The sequence below is a fragment of the Silurus aristotelis genome (genome assembly GCF_946808225.1).
Source record: "Silurus aristotelis genome assembly, chromosome: 21".
In the NCBI taxonomy this organism is placed as follows: Eukaryota; Metazoa; Chordata; class Actinopteri; order Siluriformes; family Siluridae; genus Silurus; species Silurus aristotelis.
This window is the reverse complement of record NC_139594.1, coordinates 12,452,429-12,476,949: the sequence shown is the minus strand read 5'-3', so window position 1 is coordinate 12,476,949 and position 24,521 is coordinate 12,452,429. Positions and strand designations below refer to the sequence as shown.

General features: G+C 36.0%; 1 protein-coding gene across 5 annotated transcripts in view; it reads right to left on the bottom strand.

The window, feature by feature from the left end:
- The window catches only part of nhsl3 (NHS like 3), a 33,495-nt gene extending 13,951 nt beyond the window's left edge, over positions 1-19,544 (bottom strand). For 2 of the 5 annotated variants that reach the window (XM_083523481.1, XM_083523483.1), the window contains exons 1-2: positions 19,306-19,521; positions 18,070-18,352 (exon numbers count right to left, since the gene is read on the bottom strand). In XM_083523481.1, coding sequence (XP_083379607.1) covers positions 18,070-18,319 — 250 coding nt within the window. In that variant the 5' untranslated portion in view covers positions 18,320-18,352; positions 19,306-19,521. Of the gene's footprint in view, positions 1-10,977; positions 11,393-18,069; positions 18,353-19,301 lie in introns of those variants that run through there. The other 3 variants (XM_083523482.1, XM_083523485.1, XM_083523484.1) reach the window with 3 other exon arrangements.
- Between the last annotated feature and the right edge of the window lie 4,977 nt (positions 19,545-24,521).

The following is a 24,521-nucleotide window of genomic DNA, read 5'->3' as shown; positions in this document are numbered from 1 at the left end:
TAATGCAATGCACTTATTTATTATATTGTTTAAATTGAGTAACCAATTAAATTGACACAAATTAAATTGATTAAATTAATTAATATAAATGTAAACATTTAATTAAATATTTTACGGTTGTTATACCCCATTTGGGGAATACAGATGTGTATGTAAGTGTGTGTGTGTGTGTGTGTGTGTGTGTGTGTGTGTGTGTGTGTGTGTGTGTGTGTGTGTGTTTTACATTTAATATTTCATTTTTTACAGTTGAAAATGCACGGCCCACATGGTTACATTTAGCCTACAATTGTCTTATGAGAAGATTATTACTGTTCATGGCAACCATTTTAAATGTGAATTACATTAATTGTGCATTAAAAGCAAGTACTTTATAAAAACTGCATTAGGCTTCCATTATATATTATTATGTGTTTGTAATACACAATCTTTGTTCTCAGTACAAAGAAATGTCAAAATTCTTGTAAACACCCATGTGCTATAGACAAAGTATTTAAAGTTTAGCTCTCCAACATGATGGTATATTCTTTTAATATTGCATATAGTTGATTTATGAGTGTCTATCTGAAGGGCACCCAATCGCTTTAGATGTTGGCAGTACCCTGTAAATATATGCTGAGCAGATTGCTAAAACACTATAAAAGGGCTTCTTGTGCATCTTGTTTTAAGATAACAGAGCTTGCATAAATCAACCAGGCTGTAACTGTCAGGCTTGCAGGAGAAAGTCACGTCTCATTTTCTGCCATTTTTAATTAGATATTTTAGTTGAGGGAGGCTAGCATTCATAATCAGGAATGAGCCACTGACTGTGTTTAGGGTGGCTGTGCTAATCTGAGAAGTGGACGAAAGGAGGTAAAGTGTGTAACCTAAACAAAAAGCTAGCTATTTTATGATTGCAATATGTCAGTATGCCAGCATAAATGAATCTTTGCTTGCATGTCAGGGAGGATATTGTGTGATGTCCCAAGACTAAGAAACAAAACAAAACAAAACAAAAATTGACTGGACTAACTCACCAGCTATATTTAGCCCATAATTTGCAGTGCTTTCCAGTCTGGCACCAAACCCTAAATATGGAACCCACTAGTCGTGCAGTATCCTTTATGGCTCTGATTTTGTCTCCTATTTTCTCTTTATGCATCAAAGTGCATATTTAAGATCTCTGAAAATCTTTTTAAAAATGATTGTTTTTTTTTTAAACAGGATGTTGTTTACTGGCTGTTGTCTCTCAGTGTTTTGCTTCTTCTTTTGTTCACTCCATGTCTTTGTTTATCACTTGTTTGCATCAAAATCTCCATAACCACCAAATACTACATTGCTGATATAATCTATAAAGATGATCGATTTGTCCCTTTGGGATGAACCAGCATATTTCTTGTCAGGTAATTAATCGCGTAAGAGGATAAGCCATAAGGCTGCAGATTTATTTATCAGTTTTTCATTCAAAGTTCCCCAGCAGACAAGCAGGTTTAGCAGAAGTTAATAAAAACATCAGCGCTGTTTTTTTGGCATGAATCCCTCCAATTGGAACTATGGTTACCAGGCATATTAGATAAATAGTTCTGATGGATGCTAGACAATCTTTCCAGAATCAGGTAATGTATATGCATTGAGTAAATAGACAAAGTTCTCGTTATTCGAATGCTGGGACGACATGCAGTCACCTCGCATTTGAATACATCATCAAGAAACATAAAGATATTAGTTAGTCAGCCAGTCTGAAATAATGTCTTGTGACAAGAGAACAATACAGCTCATACCCGAAATGTCTGCCTTTGTGTCGAAGCAACAAACAGAATATGCTTCATCAGCAGAAACATTATCAGAAAAAAATCCAGAATTTCCAGGAATTTTAATATATATTTTTTTGCTTGTAACAAGAATAAAACCTAAACTCACAGGAGACTGAGTTAAACAAACTTAAAAAGATTTTTAGCCTAGTCAAGCACTACATGGGACTGGGCAAGTACAATGGAGCTTTCACTCTGCCAATGGGGAACTAAAAAAGCTTTAAGATTTGTCCACCTCTGCATAGAAAACATCTGTACATTGTAGGCAATGTACAGCTTTTACAACCAATCTCTTGCTCTCATACTCTAGGAGTCCACGTTCTCTGTAGCCTATTTCATTGTGGGCTTCTACATTCTCAATGCATTCTTCAATCATGAACGCTTTCACAAACAAACTCATAAATCTACATGCGATGAGTTCCTTTAAAAAAAGGTCTGCTACTTTGGCAAAGCACATGGCAATATTGTCCAGACACAATAAAAATGAAAGAGAGAGAAAGCGTTTGTAAAGCTATAAATGTTATATTTCTTCCATGGTGGTTAGATGTTTTTCCCGTGCCGATTCAGGCATCCAGCAGTCTTAGAAAGACTTTAATTCAGGGATAATTATAGCCCTATAAACACCAAAGCAAGCTATTGTTGACAAGCTACAGTTGTTTTTGCATGTGAGTTTAAATTTGCACACTGGCAGGCTGCATTTTCTTTCTTTATTTTCTAGATTATTTGTTCAATTTCGAGACTTTGTTCTATTTTCCTTAGCATGTATTTAGTATTTCAATACTTTATGGTGTCTTTATGATGGTCATGATTTTCATTGGGAAGGTTAAAACAAACTATCAGTCAGTAATAGTGACTATACCACTACTGTATAAAAAAACACTGTAGTTAAGCCTTATAGCAGTGTAGGCATTAAGATAAATACATTTTACATACATGGGCCTGTCATGTAATAAACACGCAAATTCATGCTTCCTCTTTCATGAGTGTTTAATGATTGTTATCAAAATAGTAGTATCTTTTTTTTTTTTTTTTGCAAGAATGGAAAACAGAAATGATGTGCTTGCTGTTCAAATGCACAAAACATACTTCTATTGCTCCTTCAAAGGCATTTGCAAAATGAATGATTGAAATAGTGATCTACCTAATTCATATTTATGACACCAGCTATTGCATTTCACATAGACCTTCCCAATGGTAACCCTGGTGATAGTGTGTTATGAATATGTCAGCAAAGCAGAATTAATTAGCCCAGGAGGAACACCAAATCAAGAGAATGTTTATTTATTATTTATTTTACTGTATTCTATGGGTTCAATTAATCTACAGTCTGGACTTGAAAGAAGTTAGCTTCAGCCTCACTTGATGCTACACTTAATAATATTTACTAATGACCATCGATGGTGATATCATTCTGGGTTCAACAAAAGAAAAAAAAAAAGCAGTTGTTAATGACAAAATAAGGCGATGTAGATACCAAACATGAGTCTTTTTTATGTATTCTTTCTTAAAAATTAGGGATGGATTAACCATTTCTAGCAATTGGCCCTGGTGGTACCAAACCAATTCAAGAAAGTAAGTGATATGTGGTATGGAAAACAATGCTATTTTAGTGCTATCAAACAGATTGTTAGTTTTCCCCCTGGGCTTTTTAGGTCCCATTTAAACTTTTAAGCTACCCAGACAAGACATTGAGATTGTCATGTCTTCAAAACATCTGGGGAATCCCGAGACTTAGAATTAACTTCAAGTACAGATAGGGTTTAGAGCTGTAAGACCCTATAATTGTGAGTTGACCTGCTCTGTGGAACAAAGGTGAATTTGGATTTCACAAATCATATTTTAAAATGATCTGACACTGGTAATTGGAGTGCTTCAGCATCCGAGGCTGAATTAGAAGCTTTAGTGAGAGTAATGGGTGTGAACCCGTCATATAATATAAAATACACGAGGAGATAAAGTGCAGGAGCTCAAGTCAAGGCATAACATGCTTTGTCTACTGCCATTGCAATTAGCTAATAAATCTAAGCCTGTTGGTGAAAAAATATAATTAATTAAAATGACAACAAATATAAGATCAATCATTAATAAAGCATAAACAGCAAATTACATATATACCATTAATTTGGAAACACAGTTTTAATGCTTTTAAAGTACTGCTTTTTTATATCATACTAAAATATTTAAAAGATTGATAGAATAAGGTAAAAATGACAAAAAAAAACATCAACCCACAAGCAGCATCAGCTGTCTGGCGCTATCGGTTCCTACCAGAGGATCAACAGAGACTACCCTTTGGCAAGTCAACTTCTGAACTAGGACACTTGAGAGTCTATAAATGCCTATAGATTCCACACAGATGGCTACAAATTTACACAGGCACCATTTTGCACAGTAAAAAAATCATTCTGAAACTTTTTACACTGTAAAATTTCTGCAAATACTGCACAGAAATATTTGTACAAAATTTTAGGTATATTATATATATTATGTATATATAATATATATGGGTTCCCTGGTGGTCTAGTGGTTAGGATGCAGCGCTCTCACCGCTGCGGCCCGGGTTCAATCCACGGTCAAGAAACCAACCCCAGCAGCTTTCAGTGCCGGTCCCAAGCCCGGAGAAATTGGGGAGGGTTGCATTAGGACAGGCATCCAGCGTAAAAACACAAATCAAAACATGCGGAGGATCTGCTGTAGCGGCCCCTAACAGGAGAAGCCAAAATTATTTTATGTATATATAATATATATCATATGTAATTTACCAATACATCATATATACTGTATAGTCGCATGATTTTCGAGTTAACCCGTGATGAATCGCAACTTAATTGCACATTTTTATCTGTTCCTAATTTAGCTGAAATTTACTGAAAATTTTACTTTTCAAGGTTTGAATACTTTAATGAACATAAGCATGGAAAAATATGAATGCTTTATGCAAATGTATGATTATTATTATTAGTGAAACCATATTTAACAAAAAACATGAAAACAAAATATTCTAGTAAATGTTTTAAAGTAATTATAGTGTTTTAAATTAAGTAAATGATCAGAACACCAAACGGAACTTTTGCTATGTTTACACACGGACAGTTTTAATTGCCAGTTGTTTGCATCATGGCGAATTTTTGTTTAATGAATGTAATTGTGTGAGTGTTACATACACCCATGAGCAGAAAGATATGGTGAATCTTTGCCTCACAGAAATGCAGGGGACAATTCTATTCAAGCAGTTGTGCTAATGAGAAACTGAATGTCTGTTTCCATCTAGTGTGTGAGTATGTGTTTATGTGTAAGATTTCCTTGTTTACATTGCTAGACGTTGTCATGGCTAAGAGACATGGTGTGATTCTTATTCAGAACACACATCATTATGGTTTGAATTTGCTAAAAAGCCATATTGATCTACAAAATGATTCTACTCCTCTAATAAAGCACAGTCAACTTCAAATCACCCACAGAAATCACCAACTTCCCATTAGCCCAAGTAAACTGACCTTGCCACTACCCCTTAAAATGAACTTTAAGTTTTCTAGTTTGCCTCTTTCATCTGTACCACAATAACATCTTGAGTCTGTGAAATGAAAAACAAGGAAACCTGATTTTGTTCATCTAAATATTCATGGAAAGGGTAATGACATATGACTGATCTGAGCCAGGACACAAAAATAAACCTAATGCATCAGATTTATCAAAGATTTAGCTTGCACACTATTACATACAGTCTTTATTCAGGATTCAAGTTGAAGCTTGTCAGCCTGTGAATCATTTTGACATTCACAGGTAAGCAGGGAGAGTTGGTGATGCTGAGAAACCTCCAGTGTGCAGGTTTTGCTTGAAGGAGTCAGCAAAGCTAATGCCATGAGATGTGAGAAAAAGTGAAAAACAAATGACCCTTAACATTCGAATTTCCCCTTAATCACCTCTCATCCATTTACACAACACTAAATCAAAAGGTGTACAGTAGTGCTGTGCTTTGTAGAGAGCTGCAGATGGAAATAGTTTTGGTGTTGAATTGCAATTTATAAATGAAATATATATTTTAATACAATTTTCATGCTAGCGATGTTTTAAAAAAAGTGATCCTCTCTGTCAGTGTGAGGGTATAATTAGTATAAATGCACAAATTAGTATGTACTAGTGCATGTCTTGTCTCCTGAAGTCTAATATCTTAACTCAATTTGTGCCTAATGGAAGAAAGGAAGCGGCTGCTCTGGGCATCATTACAACCAGGCACAGAGAGCTTTGTATTTGAAACCTAATGCATGTGAACACTCATTCTCGTTGCTTCATCCAAAAAGATCCAACTGCTATTTCTAAATATCATGCAAAGCTGAGTTTCCATTAGCAGAGTGCATGTGTATTTATATTGTATTTATATTGTTTATCTAACATCCTTGTTAAATTCTTCAATCTGACTGTATAAACGCATTTACCCTAAAAAGTACTGAATCCAGTGTCATCTATTTGTAACTGGCTGCAATATACTTTAAGTAAAACATTTGAAAATACAGGAATAAAACACACATGACTGCATCATTGTTTATTTTTCTAAAAGAGCATGCTTGTTGTGTTTTATTCCCTAAATAGGCACTGCTCAGATGGACTTCACCCATCTCTCTGGAACATTTTAGAAACAATCCCACCATTACGTTTTATCTATCGAAAAATATTTATATACACTATACAATATTACAAGTAGGCCTTTAAAAATTATGACTAATAACTACACTTTGTAATATGGTAATAGCACGTAAAATACATCCACAGAGGGCATCCGCAGGTCATTTTACAATATATAGAATATGTAAACTATGTTCAGTGCTTTACTGCTAAGAAAATTATTTACTGTACATGGCTACATTATGTTTTTCTGGACATTTAAGAATGATGCAATAATTTACAAAATGTAAACAATGCCTGTTCTGTATTCAGATTCAGATCAGCACTTGCTAAATGGAAAATACAAATATGTTTTTTACAGAATATTTTAATATATCTAGAGGATAATGAAATGTCTGCCTCAACATTGCAGTGCAACTTTCCCCTTTTTATTTAAATTCTTAATCTTCACACGCAAAAAGCGTCACATATAGACACACACACACACACACAGCAGATTTTTTGTCTTCTTGCAAGTTGATACACAAGGACACAAACCAGATTACAAATGTTATCATTAACTGCCACAAACTTTATCTGGAAAGTGTTAACTAAAACATTATGAGCTGAATAAGACCAGATCAAGGCCAGCCTCTTTACCAAGCAGCCCAAGAAAGTGACAGGCTACAAACAGTAACAAATGTGTGTTCCTCCTAAAGGCAAAGCCAGACAAAAATGAGTCACATTTTCTCTACACCCCTAATGAAAATCGTTGATCTTATTACTGTACTTTGGAGCCTGACTACACATTGTGAACACATCCAAAACAAGGACACCTGTTCACCCCTAACCATCCACTGTTTTCAGGCATCCTTAAAGTTAGCTCACAAAATGAAAGTTGGTGAAGGGAAAGAAAGTTAAAAACATGAGTGAACTGTTTGAAATTCAAATGAGTAAAAATAAAATGTAATTATTTTTCAAGGTTATTTAAAGGTTTTTTTTTAGAACTAAAGTTAGTTGGATATGTTTTTCTCTCTGTATAGTAGAATAAAGTTGCTTTAGATGCCTAAATGAATAAGCCTCTTTGATTGCTTTGTTATATATTAGCCTTCTTTATTTGGATCATTAGTCATATCCTGTTAAAACTTAACTTTAGTGACTTATTGTAAGAATCCAAAAGTTTTCCAAGGGTGGGTTTATTACAGGTGGGAAAATGCGAGATGTTTTTATCCAAGTAGGGAAGTGGTGATCTTAAACATTCATTAAAAGGGATCATGAATTTTAAACCACATTAACCAGCAGGCTTTCTCATTCTTGAGTGCATTTCCATGGTTAAGAGAAAGGCCTCAGTCTAACTGGTTGCCTGGTAAGCATTTCTCACAGTCAGTGTCTGGCTGGCCAGTAGTCAGACATTTAACAGTACTAAATATGTTTATTAAGTTTAATAAGAAGACATTTTGGTGAACAGGTCCATGAGAATCAGACCTCAGTGTAGTTTGGAATCATGTATTGCCATTTGTTGTTCAAGTCATATGCTTTTAGACTGTAGCAAAATAAGGTCAATATAATGACAAACAGCAGGCTCTCAGTGTGAGTCACACTCAGTCTTATGACTGCACATTTGGAGTGAAGAGACATGTTGTTATTTTGTTATTTTGTATATTTGTTATTTTGATATATTATAGAGCTAACTAGAGAGATTTTTAAGTGAAACTCCCAAATTTGGACTGTAAGGAATACCATAAAGTGGACCACACGCAGGCACTGATCCTGGGACTTAATTAGACTGTTCAGCATAGTTAGACAATTTTCTTCAAAATTACACTTTCTATGCAAAGTCTCTTTCTTTCTTTCTTTCTTTCTTTCTTTCTTTCTTTCTTTCTTTCTTTCTTTCTTTCTTTCTTTCTTTCTTTCTTTCTTTCTTCTTTAGTTTATCATAATTTGTAATTATGGCAATAGTATATTGGGTGTACTTAGTTCTGCATTTATAATGAAATAAAATCAATGAAAGGAAGTGCCTTGTATTGAAGCTTGCTTTTAAAACATGCATATCACAGTTTAGCTGCTTGAAAACATCCTGTGTGGCGTCGAAGTGTGGTAATACTCAAATCACCTATAAAACCTTACAATAAAGACTTGTTTTTATATGCAATAGCACTTATGGACTAAGCAATTAGGACTAGTTTACTCAGATGTATGTGCATCATACAATGCATAAAGAGGTATGTTGCTTTCCTCAGTATGTTTATGAAAATGTAGAGATTAGTTAGATGTGTTTCAACACAGGCACATGACATTAAACCTTGCCAAAAAAATCAGTTCATCTGCTTTGTCTCCTCATATTTCTCTCTGACTTCCTGGTAGAGGCGGTATAATCCTTCTCATATGCATTCAAGCTTCCTCTCTCGGCATACTGAGTATAATGATTAGTCAGTGATAGTCGCTTTACATCGTCTATATTTAATCTAATAAATCAGCATGAATGCATGTGTTAATGTTAAGAAGGTGCTTATGTTTTATGTTTAATGCATTATAATTATCTAATGTTTATATTAGTTATGACTTAGTACATTATTGTTTGCACTGTGAAATACAAAAATCTAAGTCGTTGAATGAAGCTATTTACTGATTATCAAAAAACAATGAATACTGATGTACTTTTGTAACTTTTTTTTTTTGTTCACTTATTTCTTCGTCATGGCGCAAACTAAGGCCATGAAAGTGACAGCAGCTAGGGTTCCTAGTGTTGATCATGACCAGTCATGACCTTGAAAAGTCATCTGTCATCATTAAGAGTATTATTGAGATAAACATCCATTCAACCACTGATAAAGGCCAATCATTAGCTTAACATTATAGAAAGTGATGACATTATAGTTAATTAAAACCAGTGTACACATTCTGTTTTGTGAAGCAAGAACCAGACGATAGATAGTACATACTGACTTGACCTTCTGCTGTGTAATGTGTTTAGTCATGTGTGAGGTGTCAGACTGGGATTCAGTTCATGTGAGAAATAAATCCTTCTCTCTGAATGAGGATCAACTATGTAGAGTGCAAAGACAAGCAGGGGACACATATAAACCCTACAGCATCTATCATTATACAGCTTTATTATTATTATTGCAAGCCTAATAACAAGTGTTTTGGTGATCATAGTTGAAAGGGCAGACTTTTCCCTTAAATAAGCAATATGTAGGGTGGAAAGTAAGTAGTAAAAACAAAGGAAACACCCCACATTTTTTCCACAAACACACACACACACACACACACACACACACACACACACACACACACACACACACACACACACACACAGACAATGCTCTTTAAGCGGTTAAACAATGCTTCATGCTTTACTACTTATTCCCTATTTATGAGATATTGAATAAAAACACCACTGTTGTGACATGTACTGTGAAAACACTGAGTCCTGTTAGAAATGATAAAAGCATAGTCGTAGTAGTATTCGTGTATTCCTATACATGAAAAAGCATTCTTACAAAAGACAAAAATACAGTAATAACATTTAATTTTATGTGTATAAACTAAAGTCTTGGTTATGTGATTTTGCTCTGTGCTCTATTGATTTAATTTTATTGTTGTTTTTTTTCTGTTTAGAGGTGGCTGACAGCACTAGAGATTCAAAATAATAGACCTGTGTGGAATACCAGCACAACTTACTCACAAACCAGCTCGTAAATATGCCTCATCAAGTGGCATAGTAAAAGAGAACAAAAGGGATCTTTGATAGCAAAACAATAGTGTGTGTAGCCTGAAACTGCTGCTTAATGTGAACCTGTTCATTGGCTCCAGAAAAGATTGTCTGAGAAATGGACACTGGACAGGTTTAAAATAAACACACCCACGCATTTTTCCAGCTGACTCGCATAGGACTAATAACACATTCAGAATTGCTGGCTACACTATTAAGCACTTTAATTACAAGCATTGTAATGCCATAGAATACCTGAGTGGTACTGCTGATGCTGTCTTACCTTTGTAGAGCTGACTAATGATGTGTAAGCAAATGAAAACTTGCACATGCTGCAAATAGCATGCACAAAAATCTAGGAGTCTCCGCATATTGTATTGTAAAATGTAACTCCTTTAGGTTCCATCTAGCATTAAAAACAGCTATGATTATTTTTAAACTAATTTTAACCAAACCAATTTAATGGCCAAGGGGTGAACCCTACTGCTTTCAGGAATGTCAACGTGGCATTCAGTAATTATTATTGTTATTTATAGAAGTAGTATTTTTTCAGCCACTTCATTTACTACAGTCATGTGATTTAGTTTTTTCAGTATTATTTGTTTCCCTTGAGCTCCCCCAGTTTCAGATTCCATTTGTTTTTATTTAGATCAATTTAATGTGTGGGGTTACGGATTAAGATCAGGCTTAATTAACACTAACACTAGAAGGGGTATGTTAAGTTATTTCATGTTACACTATGCTATGCTGTTACATTATATTATGTTATATTATGTCAGGTTACCAATTACAATATTATGTATAAGAACAATGGAAAATGAGAAGTTGATAAAAAAGGCCTAAAACAAGCACTTTTTTTTAGTCAGCTCCTACCTGGTTTAAAATTGTCCACATGTCCAATATTCCATAAAGCCTTAACTTTACTTGGGTGGTGGTTGGTGATAAAATTGGCCTTTGCCTTCTTTTTGCTGATGGGGTTTCCCATGACAGTATTGTTGCTTCCAAAGAGCACCAGATTCCAAAAGTGTACAGAACATCTGGAGCCTCCTACTCCTTTAATTCCTGAGTTCTACGCCTGATGACTCTCTACTCCAGCTGCAGATGCTGGGCAGGGTGAACACACTATGTGCAGTGCCAGCAATCCAGGCTGTTTGTGTGTATGGTGTGTATGAACACTACCCTTTCTTTCTCGTTTAGAACACTCTCCTTTCAGTAGTGATCAGTAACGGATTGCTCTAGTGAGGAAGGAGGGATTGCAGCCAGCCCTTTCTGGCCCTGCCCACCTCTGATAACACACTCAAACACACACTCTTCTTTCATGTATGCAGTTTAATTTAGCCAGCATGTAGAGGATAATCAGAGTAATCACATGTTCAGGGATGTTCCTCTGTCCTGTCATTTTGTCATCTTATCAGTACCAGATTTTTTTGCTGTAGCTCCATTATGTTCCTGTCCCTCTGAGGCTCAGTTTATATCTATTTATCCTTTGTTCAGTAGAATATTGTTTTTGGATCTCATATTAACTTAATCTAGCTTGTATGCCTAGCTCTCTCTCTCTCTCTCTCTCTCTCTCTCTCTCTCTCTCTCTCTCTCTCTCTCTCTCTCTCTCTCTCTCTCTCTCTCTCTCTCTCTCTCTCTCTCTCTCTCTCCCTTTCTGTCTCTCTCCTCTCTCTTTCTTTCTCTCTGCCCCCTCTCTCCATATCCGTTTCTGTGGTCAGGTAATCTAATATGCTTTTCAGCTTTCATTGTCCTTGTTAGCCATTGCTTTTTATGTGGAGCTGTTTCAGCTAGGGCCGTTCTTATTTTGTTCAGCAGTTCACTTACATTAATTGTAATAAAACTAAGAAACAATAAAATAAAAAATATATTTTTACTAAACCTGAGGTAAGAATCCTTTAACAACTACGTGGTTTGGAGGTTGTATAATATTTTACATTTTGAAATGCATTTGTAATTTATTTAATTTTAAAACACTATTGTTTAGAACTAAATGTCAAATATATCCACGAAATAGCCCATAATGTTGAAGTTGAAAATTATTAAATAATTTAAATAAAATGTATGGTTGTGATTGCAAGTTATGTTAAAAGACATTTGCCATTTGATCATAATTAACTGACCAAAGTCGCAGATCTCAATATTGATGTACATACACCTGTTCCTTTGAATGACCAAGAGTCTGTTCAAGAATATCTAAAGTCATTGCTTGGGTAAAGATGACTTTAGTCACAAAAGCAATAAGGAGCCAGGTTTCCACACTGCAAAATGTGGAAACATTCAGGGGGTGAATACTTATGCAAGGTACTGTGTACATCATTTCAACAGAGAGGAGGAATTTGGCTGGGAAAGTCAGTGTGGCATTCTGAACATCAAAAATGTCATCTCGCTTAGTATAGGATTTTACTGGTGTGTCTAAAACTTATCATAAACAAAGTAATTAAATAAACTATTGTTTTTCTAATTTATTATCAAGGACACAAATTAACTTAACACTTCTTTTATAACAATATCTTAAATTACATTCACAATAGTGGCCTTCTTAAATAGACATTAGAATAACAAATATGTGGAGATAAGTGGTATTTGCATATATGTACTCTGACAGTGTTTAAAATCCTATAATGTAAAATCCTTCCATGTTGCAGCTAATACTTAAAGCCAGCACACACTGTGAAAGCTAACTGCAATTATTCCTATACTCTATATGCTACACTATTTGTAATTCTGCAAATGTTTTTACTCTTCTTTTCCCTCTCAGTCAGTGCCATGTCATCAAATCTTATCTTCCCTTTACCTGTGCATACATTTATGGATAATCTTTTACATTGAAACACCCTCACCACCAGATTCACGAGGCATTCTAATAAAAGCATATCAGCTCTAAGTCACACTAAAGTGAATAGTCTTTGAAAAGGCTTTTGCTAATGATTGTTAGTTTTTATCACTACTGGAGTGATGGAGTGCCTCACACATACTGATGCATGGAAGTGCACATGATTATTATTGATTAGGGAACTAAAAGCCGGTAGGTTGTTTTAAAGCAAGGACTTGTTCGCACTAGATCTTTGGCTTACAAACATTATCACCAAAAGGGCAAGCTTCTTCTATCCTACCACTGCTGCAGTTCAAGCCTGCTTCATTAAATTCTCTCTCCTGTATTGATTTCTTTCCTGCCCAGAAAATGCACGTTGTTATTTTAGTTGGCTTGCGATCTGAAGAAATTGATATTGCATGACAAAGATTTAATGCCCTGAGGGGTTCATTGTGCTTTACCTTGAAAAGCCTTCTTGATCTGAAGTTATAAAGAAAAACTGCTGGCTATAAAATGCAGCCAGCTATCTAAATTTCATCCAGGAGTGTATTTGTGGGTCTTTTGGAGGGCATGTAAGTCACAGCTTTCTTAATTTTAGATTTCTTTCAAAGCAGAGAGCAGCAGAATGAGGTGGAATGGAGTAGTCCCAATTGTCATTCTTTTGTAAATGCATGAAATACTGCACTTTTGTTGGTTATGATAAATAACTTATGATAGATAACTATTATTTAAAAACAGTGATCATGACTACTGAAATCTCCCATTGCAATGACTAACTTTTTGGTCCATAGCATATCTACACTTACACTAGTTCACTACTCACTACTCCACACTATTTTAATCTTGAGCCAGTGGAGGGTAAATGCCAGAGAAAGAAATGGTCCATGACACGTAAGTGAGGAAAATAAGGTGTGAACAAAAGGCTTCTGTTCTACCTGGGATAGTTGCAGATTCATACTGCCCTCTCCTGGTTGAGGCACACAGCTTGGTAGAGTTACTCTAGAACAACAGACTTTGCAGAAATCCTTCAACAATCAGGTAAATTAAATGCTTTCTCGCCCACTATTCCGCTACTGTGTTAAATGAGCTGGAAATATAGCATGCCACAATGTGTGTGGAAATGCAGCTGGAACTAAGATGAAATTCCGTCCAGCTGCATTCCAGCAGGTTCAGAGACTGGCAGACTCCAAAGCACTCACCTGGTGCCAGCACCTCTCTGTGCTTTTCTTCAGGCACTCAGAGACAATGCTGTGTTTTTAAGCTACTTTACATGCTGCTCCCTGTGGTATTCATGACGTCTAGCATTTTGACTTGCTAGAAGAATCAAGAACTGATAAGCATGCTGGCATTGTTCTGGCTTAATGCCAGTAGAATCATGTTTTTTTTCTTTAGAAAATCATTGTGTTCATTGTGTCCTGTGTCCATTCCTGACATGCTTAAGCCTCAGCTATGAACAGCTCAAAGAATCTTTGCTTTTGTTAGATGCTCAACCAGTAACCAGCTATTAGTTGGTATATTGGAACCCCCATCAAATGTCACTATGTTTATGAAACATTATAAAGGGTAAAAGTGTTAATGTTTTAATGGTCCCAAATGAAACATTGAATAAATGGCTAATTGCACATTTGTCAAGGCTATGACAGTGCTGTTCTGTGTGCTTTCCACAGACCTCTGGCCCTGTGCCCATTTCATTAACAGCCACTGTGTTTCAGATGACTGAGATAAGAGTGGCAGGACGTTCCTAAAACTAAAATAAATGCAAGAGAGAAAAGAGAATGTTTGATGGAGGGTGGTTTTGAGGTAACACACTGGCTGCTATGACAACAGGAAGGGAGTTTATTGTTTCTGTGGTGATCGCTGTTATTGTTGGTCACAAGGGTGTGGTCTGGAAACCTGGTAAAAAAGTTTGTGTGTGTGTGTGTGTGTGTGTGTGTGTGTGTGTGTGTGTGTGTGTGTGTGTGTGTGTGTGTGTGTGTGTGTGTGTGTGTGTGTGTGTGTGTGTGTTGGGGGGACACACACATTAAGGGTGTTTTTAATGGTGTATCTAGCATGACCCTGTCTGAGGCCACTTTACCTGTGACCTTGTCAGTTGGTATGTTCCACATCACTGTTTATCCCCTGCAGTGTTGAGCTATTCCAGTCTTTTCACACTGTTAACTCCTCTGTCTCACTGGACTAATATTACATCTCACAATCTCTGTACCAACATTTAACCAATGACATAATATAAAATCAAACTTCAGAAGGATCACCAACTCAGTTTTCCCACTGTTGACATTAAAAGAGGTGTGTAAGTGCCCTGACTCCTTGTTTTCTGCTAAAGGTTTATAGAAAAAGAAAAAAGGTCTTAATGGCTTCCTAAGTAATTGTGGAATAAATCATACCACTTACAGACAACAGTGGAGTTGATTTGACCAGCAGGTTGTGGAAAGAAGCAAAGTGAGAGAGGTCAGTGGAAGTAAATAGTAAGAGTGGCTATGTCACCAGGTGTATTCATTACTGACAGTTGCATAACAAAACCCTGACACAGAGAGAGACACATGAGATGACTAGGATGAGCTGGAGTTACACTCCAAAGCTTACACAGCAAGCACACATCTCTTTCCCTTTAACTTTTCAAATAAGTCTGTGTTTTTGTAAAACTCTAGGAAAAACAAAAAGAAAGCAAACAGTCAACACTGTAAAACTTAAAAGGAAGAACTATTTACTTTCTATCATTCTGCCCCATTTCTTAAAGCTTTTTTTTTTTTCAGCTTAGTGGAAGGACCTGACTCATGTTGGTCCTTCTTGTAAATATATCCCTTTGCTATTAGCTTTGCTTTAGTTACCAAAAATGGATTTAGTAAGTACAGAGTAACAGGCTTTAAGATGAATTACTGAATATTAAGCCAGAAATGTTAGTCCTCTGGAACTCCTGGGATTTGACTACTCAAAATCATAAACCTTTAAAGCATAGTGTCTATACTTTTGAACAGTCTATTTAGGCAGTGTTTAGGCAAATATAAGATTTAAAAATGAACTCAGATTAGACTTGTTACAGCAATTTAACATAAATCCTTATTATGGTATTGTTATATCATAGTATTTCTATATATTAGACAATCCATTTACTTCTTAATATAAGCCAGTACATCCCCTTACAGACTTTGGGGCAATGACAATATGATTCAAATTTTCCATACAGTATATTGAACATGTGTAATATATTATTCTACACCAGTACATCCAAACCAGCCCTTCAGTGCATAAACACTGGGCCTAGGCATAATAAATGTATGTTAGCACTCTTTCCACAACAAATTTAATCTATTTTAAAGTATCCATCAGGATCATGTTCTTGGTGGGTTTCTCTGAGTTCTCTGAGTCTTTCATCTCCTGCATGCGGTTACATATTTGTTTTCGGTAATTTATTGTGAGCATCTATATCACTGTCACTAGATGTCATTAAACATTCAGTTGTGTGTTTTTCCAGTGTAATTATCAAGCGGTCACGTTTCACCCCTCCTCCACCTCTATTTGAGCACAGATCTCCTCACTATGGTGACGTTCCTATAACTGATAACAAATAGAATTTTTTTTCGCTTGTTACAAAAGCCATTGACACCTTACCTGTTGGCTCCATTTCACATTACCAATACAATGATTACTTTTAAAGCATATTATTAATCAACTAAGAAAAGAAAAAGAAAAAAGCCGTCATCATTACTTTTCACACCTCCATCTACAATCCCTCAACAACCAGTATGAATATCTGAAGGGTCTGTAGGTATAGCGTTTATGTGTTTGTAACATTTCCTAACCTGGACATAGACTGAGGGAATCCCATACAGAGTGATCTCACCCCTCTGGACTGGAAAGAGACCCTTGAGTTAAGGGAAGTGGTGAATGGAGACCATATACAATGAAACAAGGCTGACCTAATGGTTTTGTGCTGCAAGCTCACAGCCTATACATAAATATGCATTTGCCTAAATCAGGACATCACTCTCAGGATAGTAAGCCCCAACTACTATAAGATAAGATAAGATAAACTTTTATTCGCCCCACAGTGGGGAAATTTCTTTGTTACAGCAGCATGAAAAAATAAATAAATAAATGCAAATATATAAAAGAATAGACAAATAAGACATACTATAATATAACAAGTATATACACACACTATACTGTTCTCTAAAGCAAAGCTATGTAAATATCTCCTCAAAAGTACAAAAGTAAGTACAATTTGTATCTAATGCACTACTCTTAATTATCTTCTATAGTCCCTAATGGACAGGGACTGGTTTTATTGTGTCCATAATAAAGTAATACAACACTTGTGTCCAGATGACATTTAATTTAAATTTGAATTGGCTAACTTTATGTGTCTGTAATCCTACCTACCTATGTAATCCTATAATTCTATAGTTCAGTAGTTTTGAAATTTGGGAGAACAGAGAGGAAATCAAGAAAGCGACAGAAAGAGAAAGAAATTTAAAAAAGCATTTAATAAAGAATTTACTCTCCCATCTCTTTGGATCAATACAGCATTGTGTCTTTAATCTCCCTCTGCTTTCGCATGGCCCTGTCAACATTCTGTCTGCCCTCTACTGCAAGCCTGGATCAAAGTTTTCACCCTGAATATAAGATTTGGATCCAGTGTACGTAGTTATACTCTAATGCTTCTAAGACGATCTTATACTTTTGGAGAGCATCCAGGTTCAAACCTTCTTTGTCCATTCCATGTAAAAAGCTTCATTCTATTTAAATAATAGTTATTTTATAGACAGGTATATTTTACCCATCAGGACCAAACACTCTTTGTAAACAGTAATCTTTGTAAACAGCTTTCCTCTTTCACCAAGCAAGTTTGTAAGAATAACTGCATGATAAACTCTGTGGTCCTACATATTGTGTCATCACTGGCTAAAATACAAGCTTTGCACATTTAAAGTTAACAATGATCTTTTAAAGTGACATAACAACACTCAGGTTTAAGATGAGCAGATGAAAAACCATAAGAAACCATGTATCTTTATATATGTATAATATTTTTCGTAAAACTCTCATAAATGCCTCAGGCATTACCAAGCTTTACCAGGGCCTGAGAAGACACATGGGAATGGATAAACGAAACCATTTTAAACATTGACATAAGAAATAGTAATGTGACTTACCTTTAGAAACATCATGATTGTTAACCTCCTGCCTGATGTTAGTACATTCTCCAGTCCAAACTCCCAACCTCCCTGACCGACTTTGACCATTACTGACGATCCTCTTTGGCTTACTGCCTTTAAACCAGCTCAAAGTCCGACTCAAAGACGAGCCACGCTTCTTCTTGCTTTTGCTTATTTTATTCTGCAGGGCCAGCATCTCCGTGATGTCCTTGGGCACCAGGTCCCCTGTAGAGCTACTCCTGGACATCTTCAACTGTCAAGTACTTTAATCCTCCGTCACCTGTTTTAGCAGTTGCAGTGGTGGAAAAAAAAAAAAAGAAAAAAGTTTTTTTAAATCATTTGTAATTCTCTCTGAAAATGTAGGCAATAATTTCAATAGAAGGCAGCTGTTCAAAACACGTCTTTACTTTCACATGCAGGTTACACCTGCTGCCTAGATGAAAATGCTTGAGCACAAGGATTTTTCTATATTTATATGGATAACAGATTAACAGAACATACATTAGGAAGAGGTAGTAAGGAACCCAAAAACATTTTAATCAGGAATGCAGTCGATCCTGATTTGTGGCTAGCTTGCTCAAGTAATAATAGCAAATCCAAAGGTTAGGGCTCTGGGTCATGTCTGTATCTCTCTACAGAAGGAAGAGAGAGAGAGATTGGGGGAAAAACATTTTGTCCATGGATCACATGCAGTTTAGTTTAGGTGATTGCAAGTCCTCGTTTAGCCAGTATTTCCAGTATGTACAAACTGTAGTCTCAGCAATATTGCCCTCTTTATTGAAAGCCCCCTAATTTCTTTCATGTCATGACGATTGGAGGGGGGGTATAGAAAGAAAACAAAAAAGCAGTAAAAATCCCGCCCCCTTGTCAGAGTTATGTAGTAGACAACTCCTAGCTTCGCCACAGACACGTTCTTTTTTGCAGGATGGTTCCTGTAGCAAGAAAAACGCTAAGGAAATGAAAAAGATGCGCAATTGTGTGCATCAGATAAGCAGATATTGAGAGCTGTTTAAATTAGAAATACACTGCTGTTTTGATAAGAAATACACACCTCCAGTGCAAAACAATCATCCCAAACCCATCCCTAAACACTCAAACTTGAGTTAACAAGCTTAAATACAATCCAAATGAAGCACTACTGACTCTGATGTTGTATAGACTGACATTTTCTATGTTTACATAAATAGTTTACACTTACATGCTGGTATACATGCATACATACATATAACATACAAAAATATTCCTGAGGGTTCCTTCCTTTCTTTATTTGTCTGCCCAGTTCTCTGCGTCTTAGTGGAGCTTTGCTGTGCTGTTTATTCATCTCTTTTTGGGTGACTGAAGCTCCATGCTGGTCAGTCCTCCCCTTCTGTCTGCCCCTGCTCCAGGACTGCACTGGATTCTATTCAACTCTGCAAGAGGAACTGCAAACTCACACGTGTATTCCAGCCAGTGCTGTTTCACAATTACAGACTGCCTCCTTCTGTTGCACACTCCCTCCCCGCTCTCTCTCTCTCTCTCTCTCTCTCTCTCTCTCTCTCTCTGTCTCATACCCACACACACCTCTCTCTGCCTTGCTCTCAGACACAGACTTTCAGCTGTTCCCTTTTGTTTTCTGGCAATCTTTTATTTCTTCACTCTTTCTTTCCAGTTCTTGGTCACATTTCTCAGGTAGTTGCCTGTAGTATCATCAGGTTATGTCTATAATTATCATTATGTAGCATTTCTGTTTTAGCAACAAAAATCTGGCTGAAAGAATGACTGAAAAACCAAATGAATCACACTTCCCTCACTCAGCAGGAAGCATACCTATAAACTCAGACTCATATGTTCTGTGAATGACTGTCAGAATTCAACAGGTTAAATATGAGCTGCCACTTTTTACTTCATGTGACAAACTGTTTTCCTTATAAACAGACGCATGTTCATGCTTACCTTCCATATATGTATAAGCATTGCATGTGTGGACAGTGATGCTTTCGTTTTCAAGTATGAAAATACCTCACATGAATATTTCCTTGAACACTTACTGCATTGTTGCATAAATTGGCTATTTTCTGTTGCTTCACAGTGGAGTGAAGCTATAAAGCAAAAACTGAGAATATTACAGCCAAATAATTGCATGCCACATGGGAGTCAGTGATGGGGAAATGAAGCAGGGCTCATCTGATTTCAATAGGGGTACAATAATATAAAGCTAAACTTGCTACTATTATATGAGAGAGCGGTAAGCACTATCTCATACCTGCTCAACTATAAATGGTGTAGGGTTTATGTAAGTAGAGTAAAGAGCAGTGCAGTATGTAAATCCTTGTTCACAAGAACCTTTTGGTATTTGTCAAAATCACATTCTTATGTGTTGCTGGTGTGCAGAGCAGATAATATAAATGGGCTAGCAGGGCTTTTTGAGGTAAAAGAAATACAACAATGTAGAAAACCATTTGCAATGTAGTGTCCACAGATTTCAATGAATTATTTTATATTAACAAATTACTTAAAGTGGATTATTTTAAATATTTGTAGAAACAAGCATAATATTACCAGCAATTGTCTCATTAACTGATAAAGTTAAAAGCATTCCCACTTCCCAACTAGGATCAACAGTGACCCTGATCAGGATATAATGAGTGAGAGTTAAGTGGTTAAATGTGGGGTACGTAATTTCATATCATAATGGTTTTTAAAATAGTTTTACAGTATAATAAATGTCACAGTCTGACTGTCTTGGTAAAAAAAAAAAAAAAAAAAAGAAAATTATATGGGACCAGTAACATACAACCAATCACTGTCAAGGACCTCTTGCACTAGTCTTTAGGAATTTTACCCAGGAAGGTTGGTTAGGAAAGTGGCTTCAAAAGAGACACTGAAGAAATGGACCAAAGGCTCTAAACAACTAGTTTTGTCTTTGTATTTTTTGTTTTTCCAAAATAATTTTGTGCCATATCAGTTTATTTGTATCTAAAAAGGTATTGTGCTGATACAAAAAATATCTATAGAAAAACATTTTTATAGGTATTTCAATATATTGTAATAATTGCTAGCTGCAAAAGATTTATGAATACCAGGAGGAACATGCCATGAGGATATTTAGTGACTATACCTACTATCTCTTATCAGAAATCAAACCTTATGTCACAAAAAAACGTATTTATATGCCCACAGACTGCTCCCTCTCTGTGTGTTTTACTACCATTTTTGGTTGCTGCACACAAACTGACAGACAGGATTATGGGATATTATATTACTCCCTATAAAAACATTCTAGGGAAACATTCAATTCAGACATTAAACTAATAATTGTTTTATTCTGATTACAGCCTGAGTTACTAGCATTCCCACTGTGTTACATGTTTCTGTTGTACTTTTTCTTACTTAGTATTTCGGAAACAAACTCAAGTGTGGAATTGCATCTGGTCTGTTTCGTTCCTCTGAATATAATGATATAATAAGGTAAAAAGAAATTCTGTTACCAGTGAATGCCAGTGGCTGCATATGACTGCATATATCTTTTTCTGAACATAACCTTATTGGAAGTGTATTTTCTCTTATGTGTGTCCTTAAATATGTAACTGGGTTTAAAGCTAAACACAGATAAGGGAGCTATGTGAACTGGGATATGTATCTAGGAAGATCCAAATATGCACTGTAAACAGTGGAGGAGCATTTATTTCATGATGCTTGTTTGACATCCAAGCACAGATGGATCTTCTCTTTCTGGACTCTGCCTGTACTGTACTGGACAGCACAGCACTACTTGAGTAAGAAAGTGCTTTCTGGGGATCATAATCTAACTTTTTAGATTAGTCTCCAGGCCACAGAGATTTTCAGGAATTTCACATAATGCGTTGCTTGGGTGTGGATACGTTAGTGTTTTAGTGTTAAGACTGACAGTAAGAGTTTGAGCAGAATAAAGAGAGAGAACCCCAACACATAAGCATGTGGAGTATAGGGTGGGGCTAGAATGAGTCAAACTCAAGTTTAGTTACTCCAAACAGATTGAAATGTTTAAATGTTGCTATAGCAACGGTGAAGAAAACAGTCATCTGCTATTCCATGCAAAAAGCGCTTTTTCTTGTACAACTATGGGGTACTAAGAGCAGAGTTCATTTCTGTGCAGCTGTGCATGGACATTAACCACCAGCATACCGTGAACTCTGTGTACAGTCTTTGATCTGGCAAAACCAACCAACTCGATGTGCAATGGAACAAAACAACACAGCCTTAACGATCAGCTTAAACAATTTGCATTCTGCATCATTTCAACCAACAGGCACATGCTTCTAAAATCCTTAACAATTGAAAAGTTTCAGAGTGTACTTTTCTCATATGGAGGACCACAGTATAGAAAAGCATATATAAATGTCCATCTTTCAAATGGATCTTCAATAAATGATTACTGTTTATATCTTAATTAAACAAGCAGTTTTATTTTGATCAGTGTTGTGGTGAATCCAGAACTTATCCCAGCAACATTGACCATCTACTAGCACATTTGCTGGTCTCCACAAGGGCAAAGCTTTACATAGACAGTTACTTGAGCTCAGGATCAAAGTGTGGACATGGATCTAAAAGACAACATTGCTAAACATCTTAGTGAATGGTTGGATAAAGTCTAGGTGATGTTTCCATAATTGTGTTTCAATACTGTTGAAGAGGCTGTGCTTATAGCTTCATATACCTGTTATTGCATGATAGGAATGAAACCAAATTTATGTGTTCTGCTGTTGTAGCTCATTCATCTCAAACTCAATGTGTTGTGTGTTTTGAAATGCATTTCTGCTCACCACATTAGTAAAGAGTGTTTTTTTAAGTTTTCTAGGATTCCTTAAACACTAGTCTGGCATTTCCACGCACAGAACTGCCATTAAATTGGATGTTTTTATGTTTCTGCTACTGAGTAAAGGAGAAAATATGTTTTCAGAATATAGATCTTTATGTCCCTGTGTCTGTCTGAGATTCTTGTTTATGAAATATCTTGAGAATGACTGCTTAATTGTTTGTGGCATGTTTGTTTTTAAAACTATTCTAGTCTAATCCCTAAAGACTGTTGTGCATGGAAATCCTAGGAAATACAACGTTTCTGAAATACTCAAAAAAAACCAACCACAATAAGTGAAATCATGTGTTTCCCATTCTGATGTAAGATGCAGGATTTTATGCATGAATGTGCATTGTAATAGATATTCATAATAAAGTTGAAAGTTGGTAGATGTCATATATAGAAACCAAACATACATTTAAACTACAGTTCCACAGCTCACCTAAGAGTGTAGGTAAAAAGAACTGAGCTGGAAATCCTGTGTGCCAGTAGGACTAAGCCAGCCTTTCCCCACTCCTCATTATCCCACTGCTCTTCTCTTTGTCCTCTGCATACTTAATTTCCTTCTGCATCAATGGGTTTTTCCGGCTGATAACACAACCACACACACTCACAGAATTGTACCAAATACTGTATACACAATAAGCAGACACACAAGTCTGTTAGAATAAAGAATAGCTTGTAAATTTGTCATGTAAACCTTTTGTACAAATCTTTTGTACTTTTGTACAAATATGTCATGTAAATCTTTTGTTTCTAAGACTACACTGAGAGATTTTATTTACCTTTAAACAGATAAATAAAACCTCTCAGTGCAGTCTTAGAAACACACACACTCCAATGTGACCATTACCTCAAAAGAACACAATGTAATCTAGGATAGCATGCTACATTTTTTTTCTAGAAAATCTCGTTAAGAATTTTTTTCAAATCTATTTGATATGATAAAGGAACTTGGGAATGGAACATGGGAATTCTCCACCCCTGATAATAGTTTTAAATACCTACTAAATAATACCATATAATTTAAAGAAGAAAAACAATATTGTTGAAGGATTAATAAGAAATGTTTAACTGAAAAAACTTAATTAGGCACTATATGCATGTGGTATATTAGGCGTGTGAGTAAAAAAAAACTTAAATAAGCAAGAATACAATTACAATCTCTCTGTCTCACTGTCACTCTCTCTCTCTCTCTCTCTCTCTTTCTCTCTCTCTCTCTCTCTCTCTCTTTCTCTCTCTCTCTCTCTCTCTGTCTCTCTCACACACACACACACACACACACACACACACACACACACACACACACACACACACACACACACACACACACATACATTTGTCCTTTATTTTACTTTTCTGCTGATAGAGCAGACCTTTGAAAGATCAGACATGCAGTCTGCTTCATTATTCCTTCTTTCTGTCCCCTCTGTTGAGAAGAATAGGCACATGTCCAGGCATGGTGATGACCTTCTCTCTCTCTCTCTCTCTCTCTCTCTCTCTCTCTCTCTCTCTCTCTCTCTCTCTCTCTCTCTCTCTCTTTCTCTCTCTCTCTCTCTCTCTCTCTCTCTCTCTCTCTTTCTCTCTCTCTCTCTCTCTCTCTCTCTCTCTCTCTCTCTCTCTCTCTCTCTAT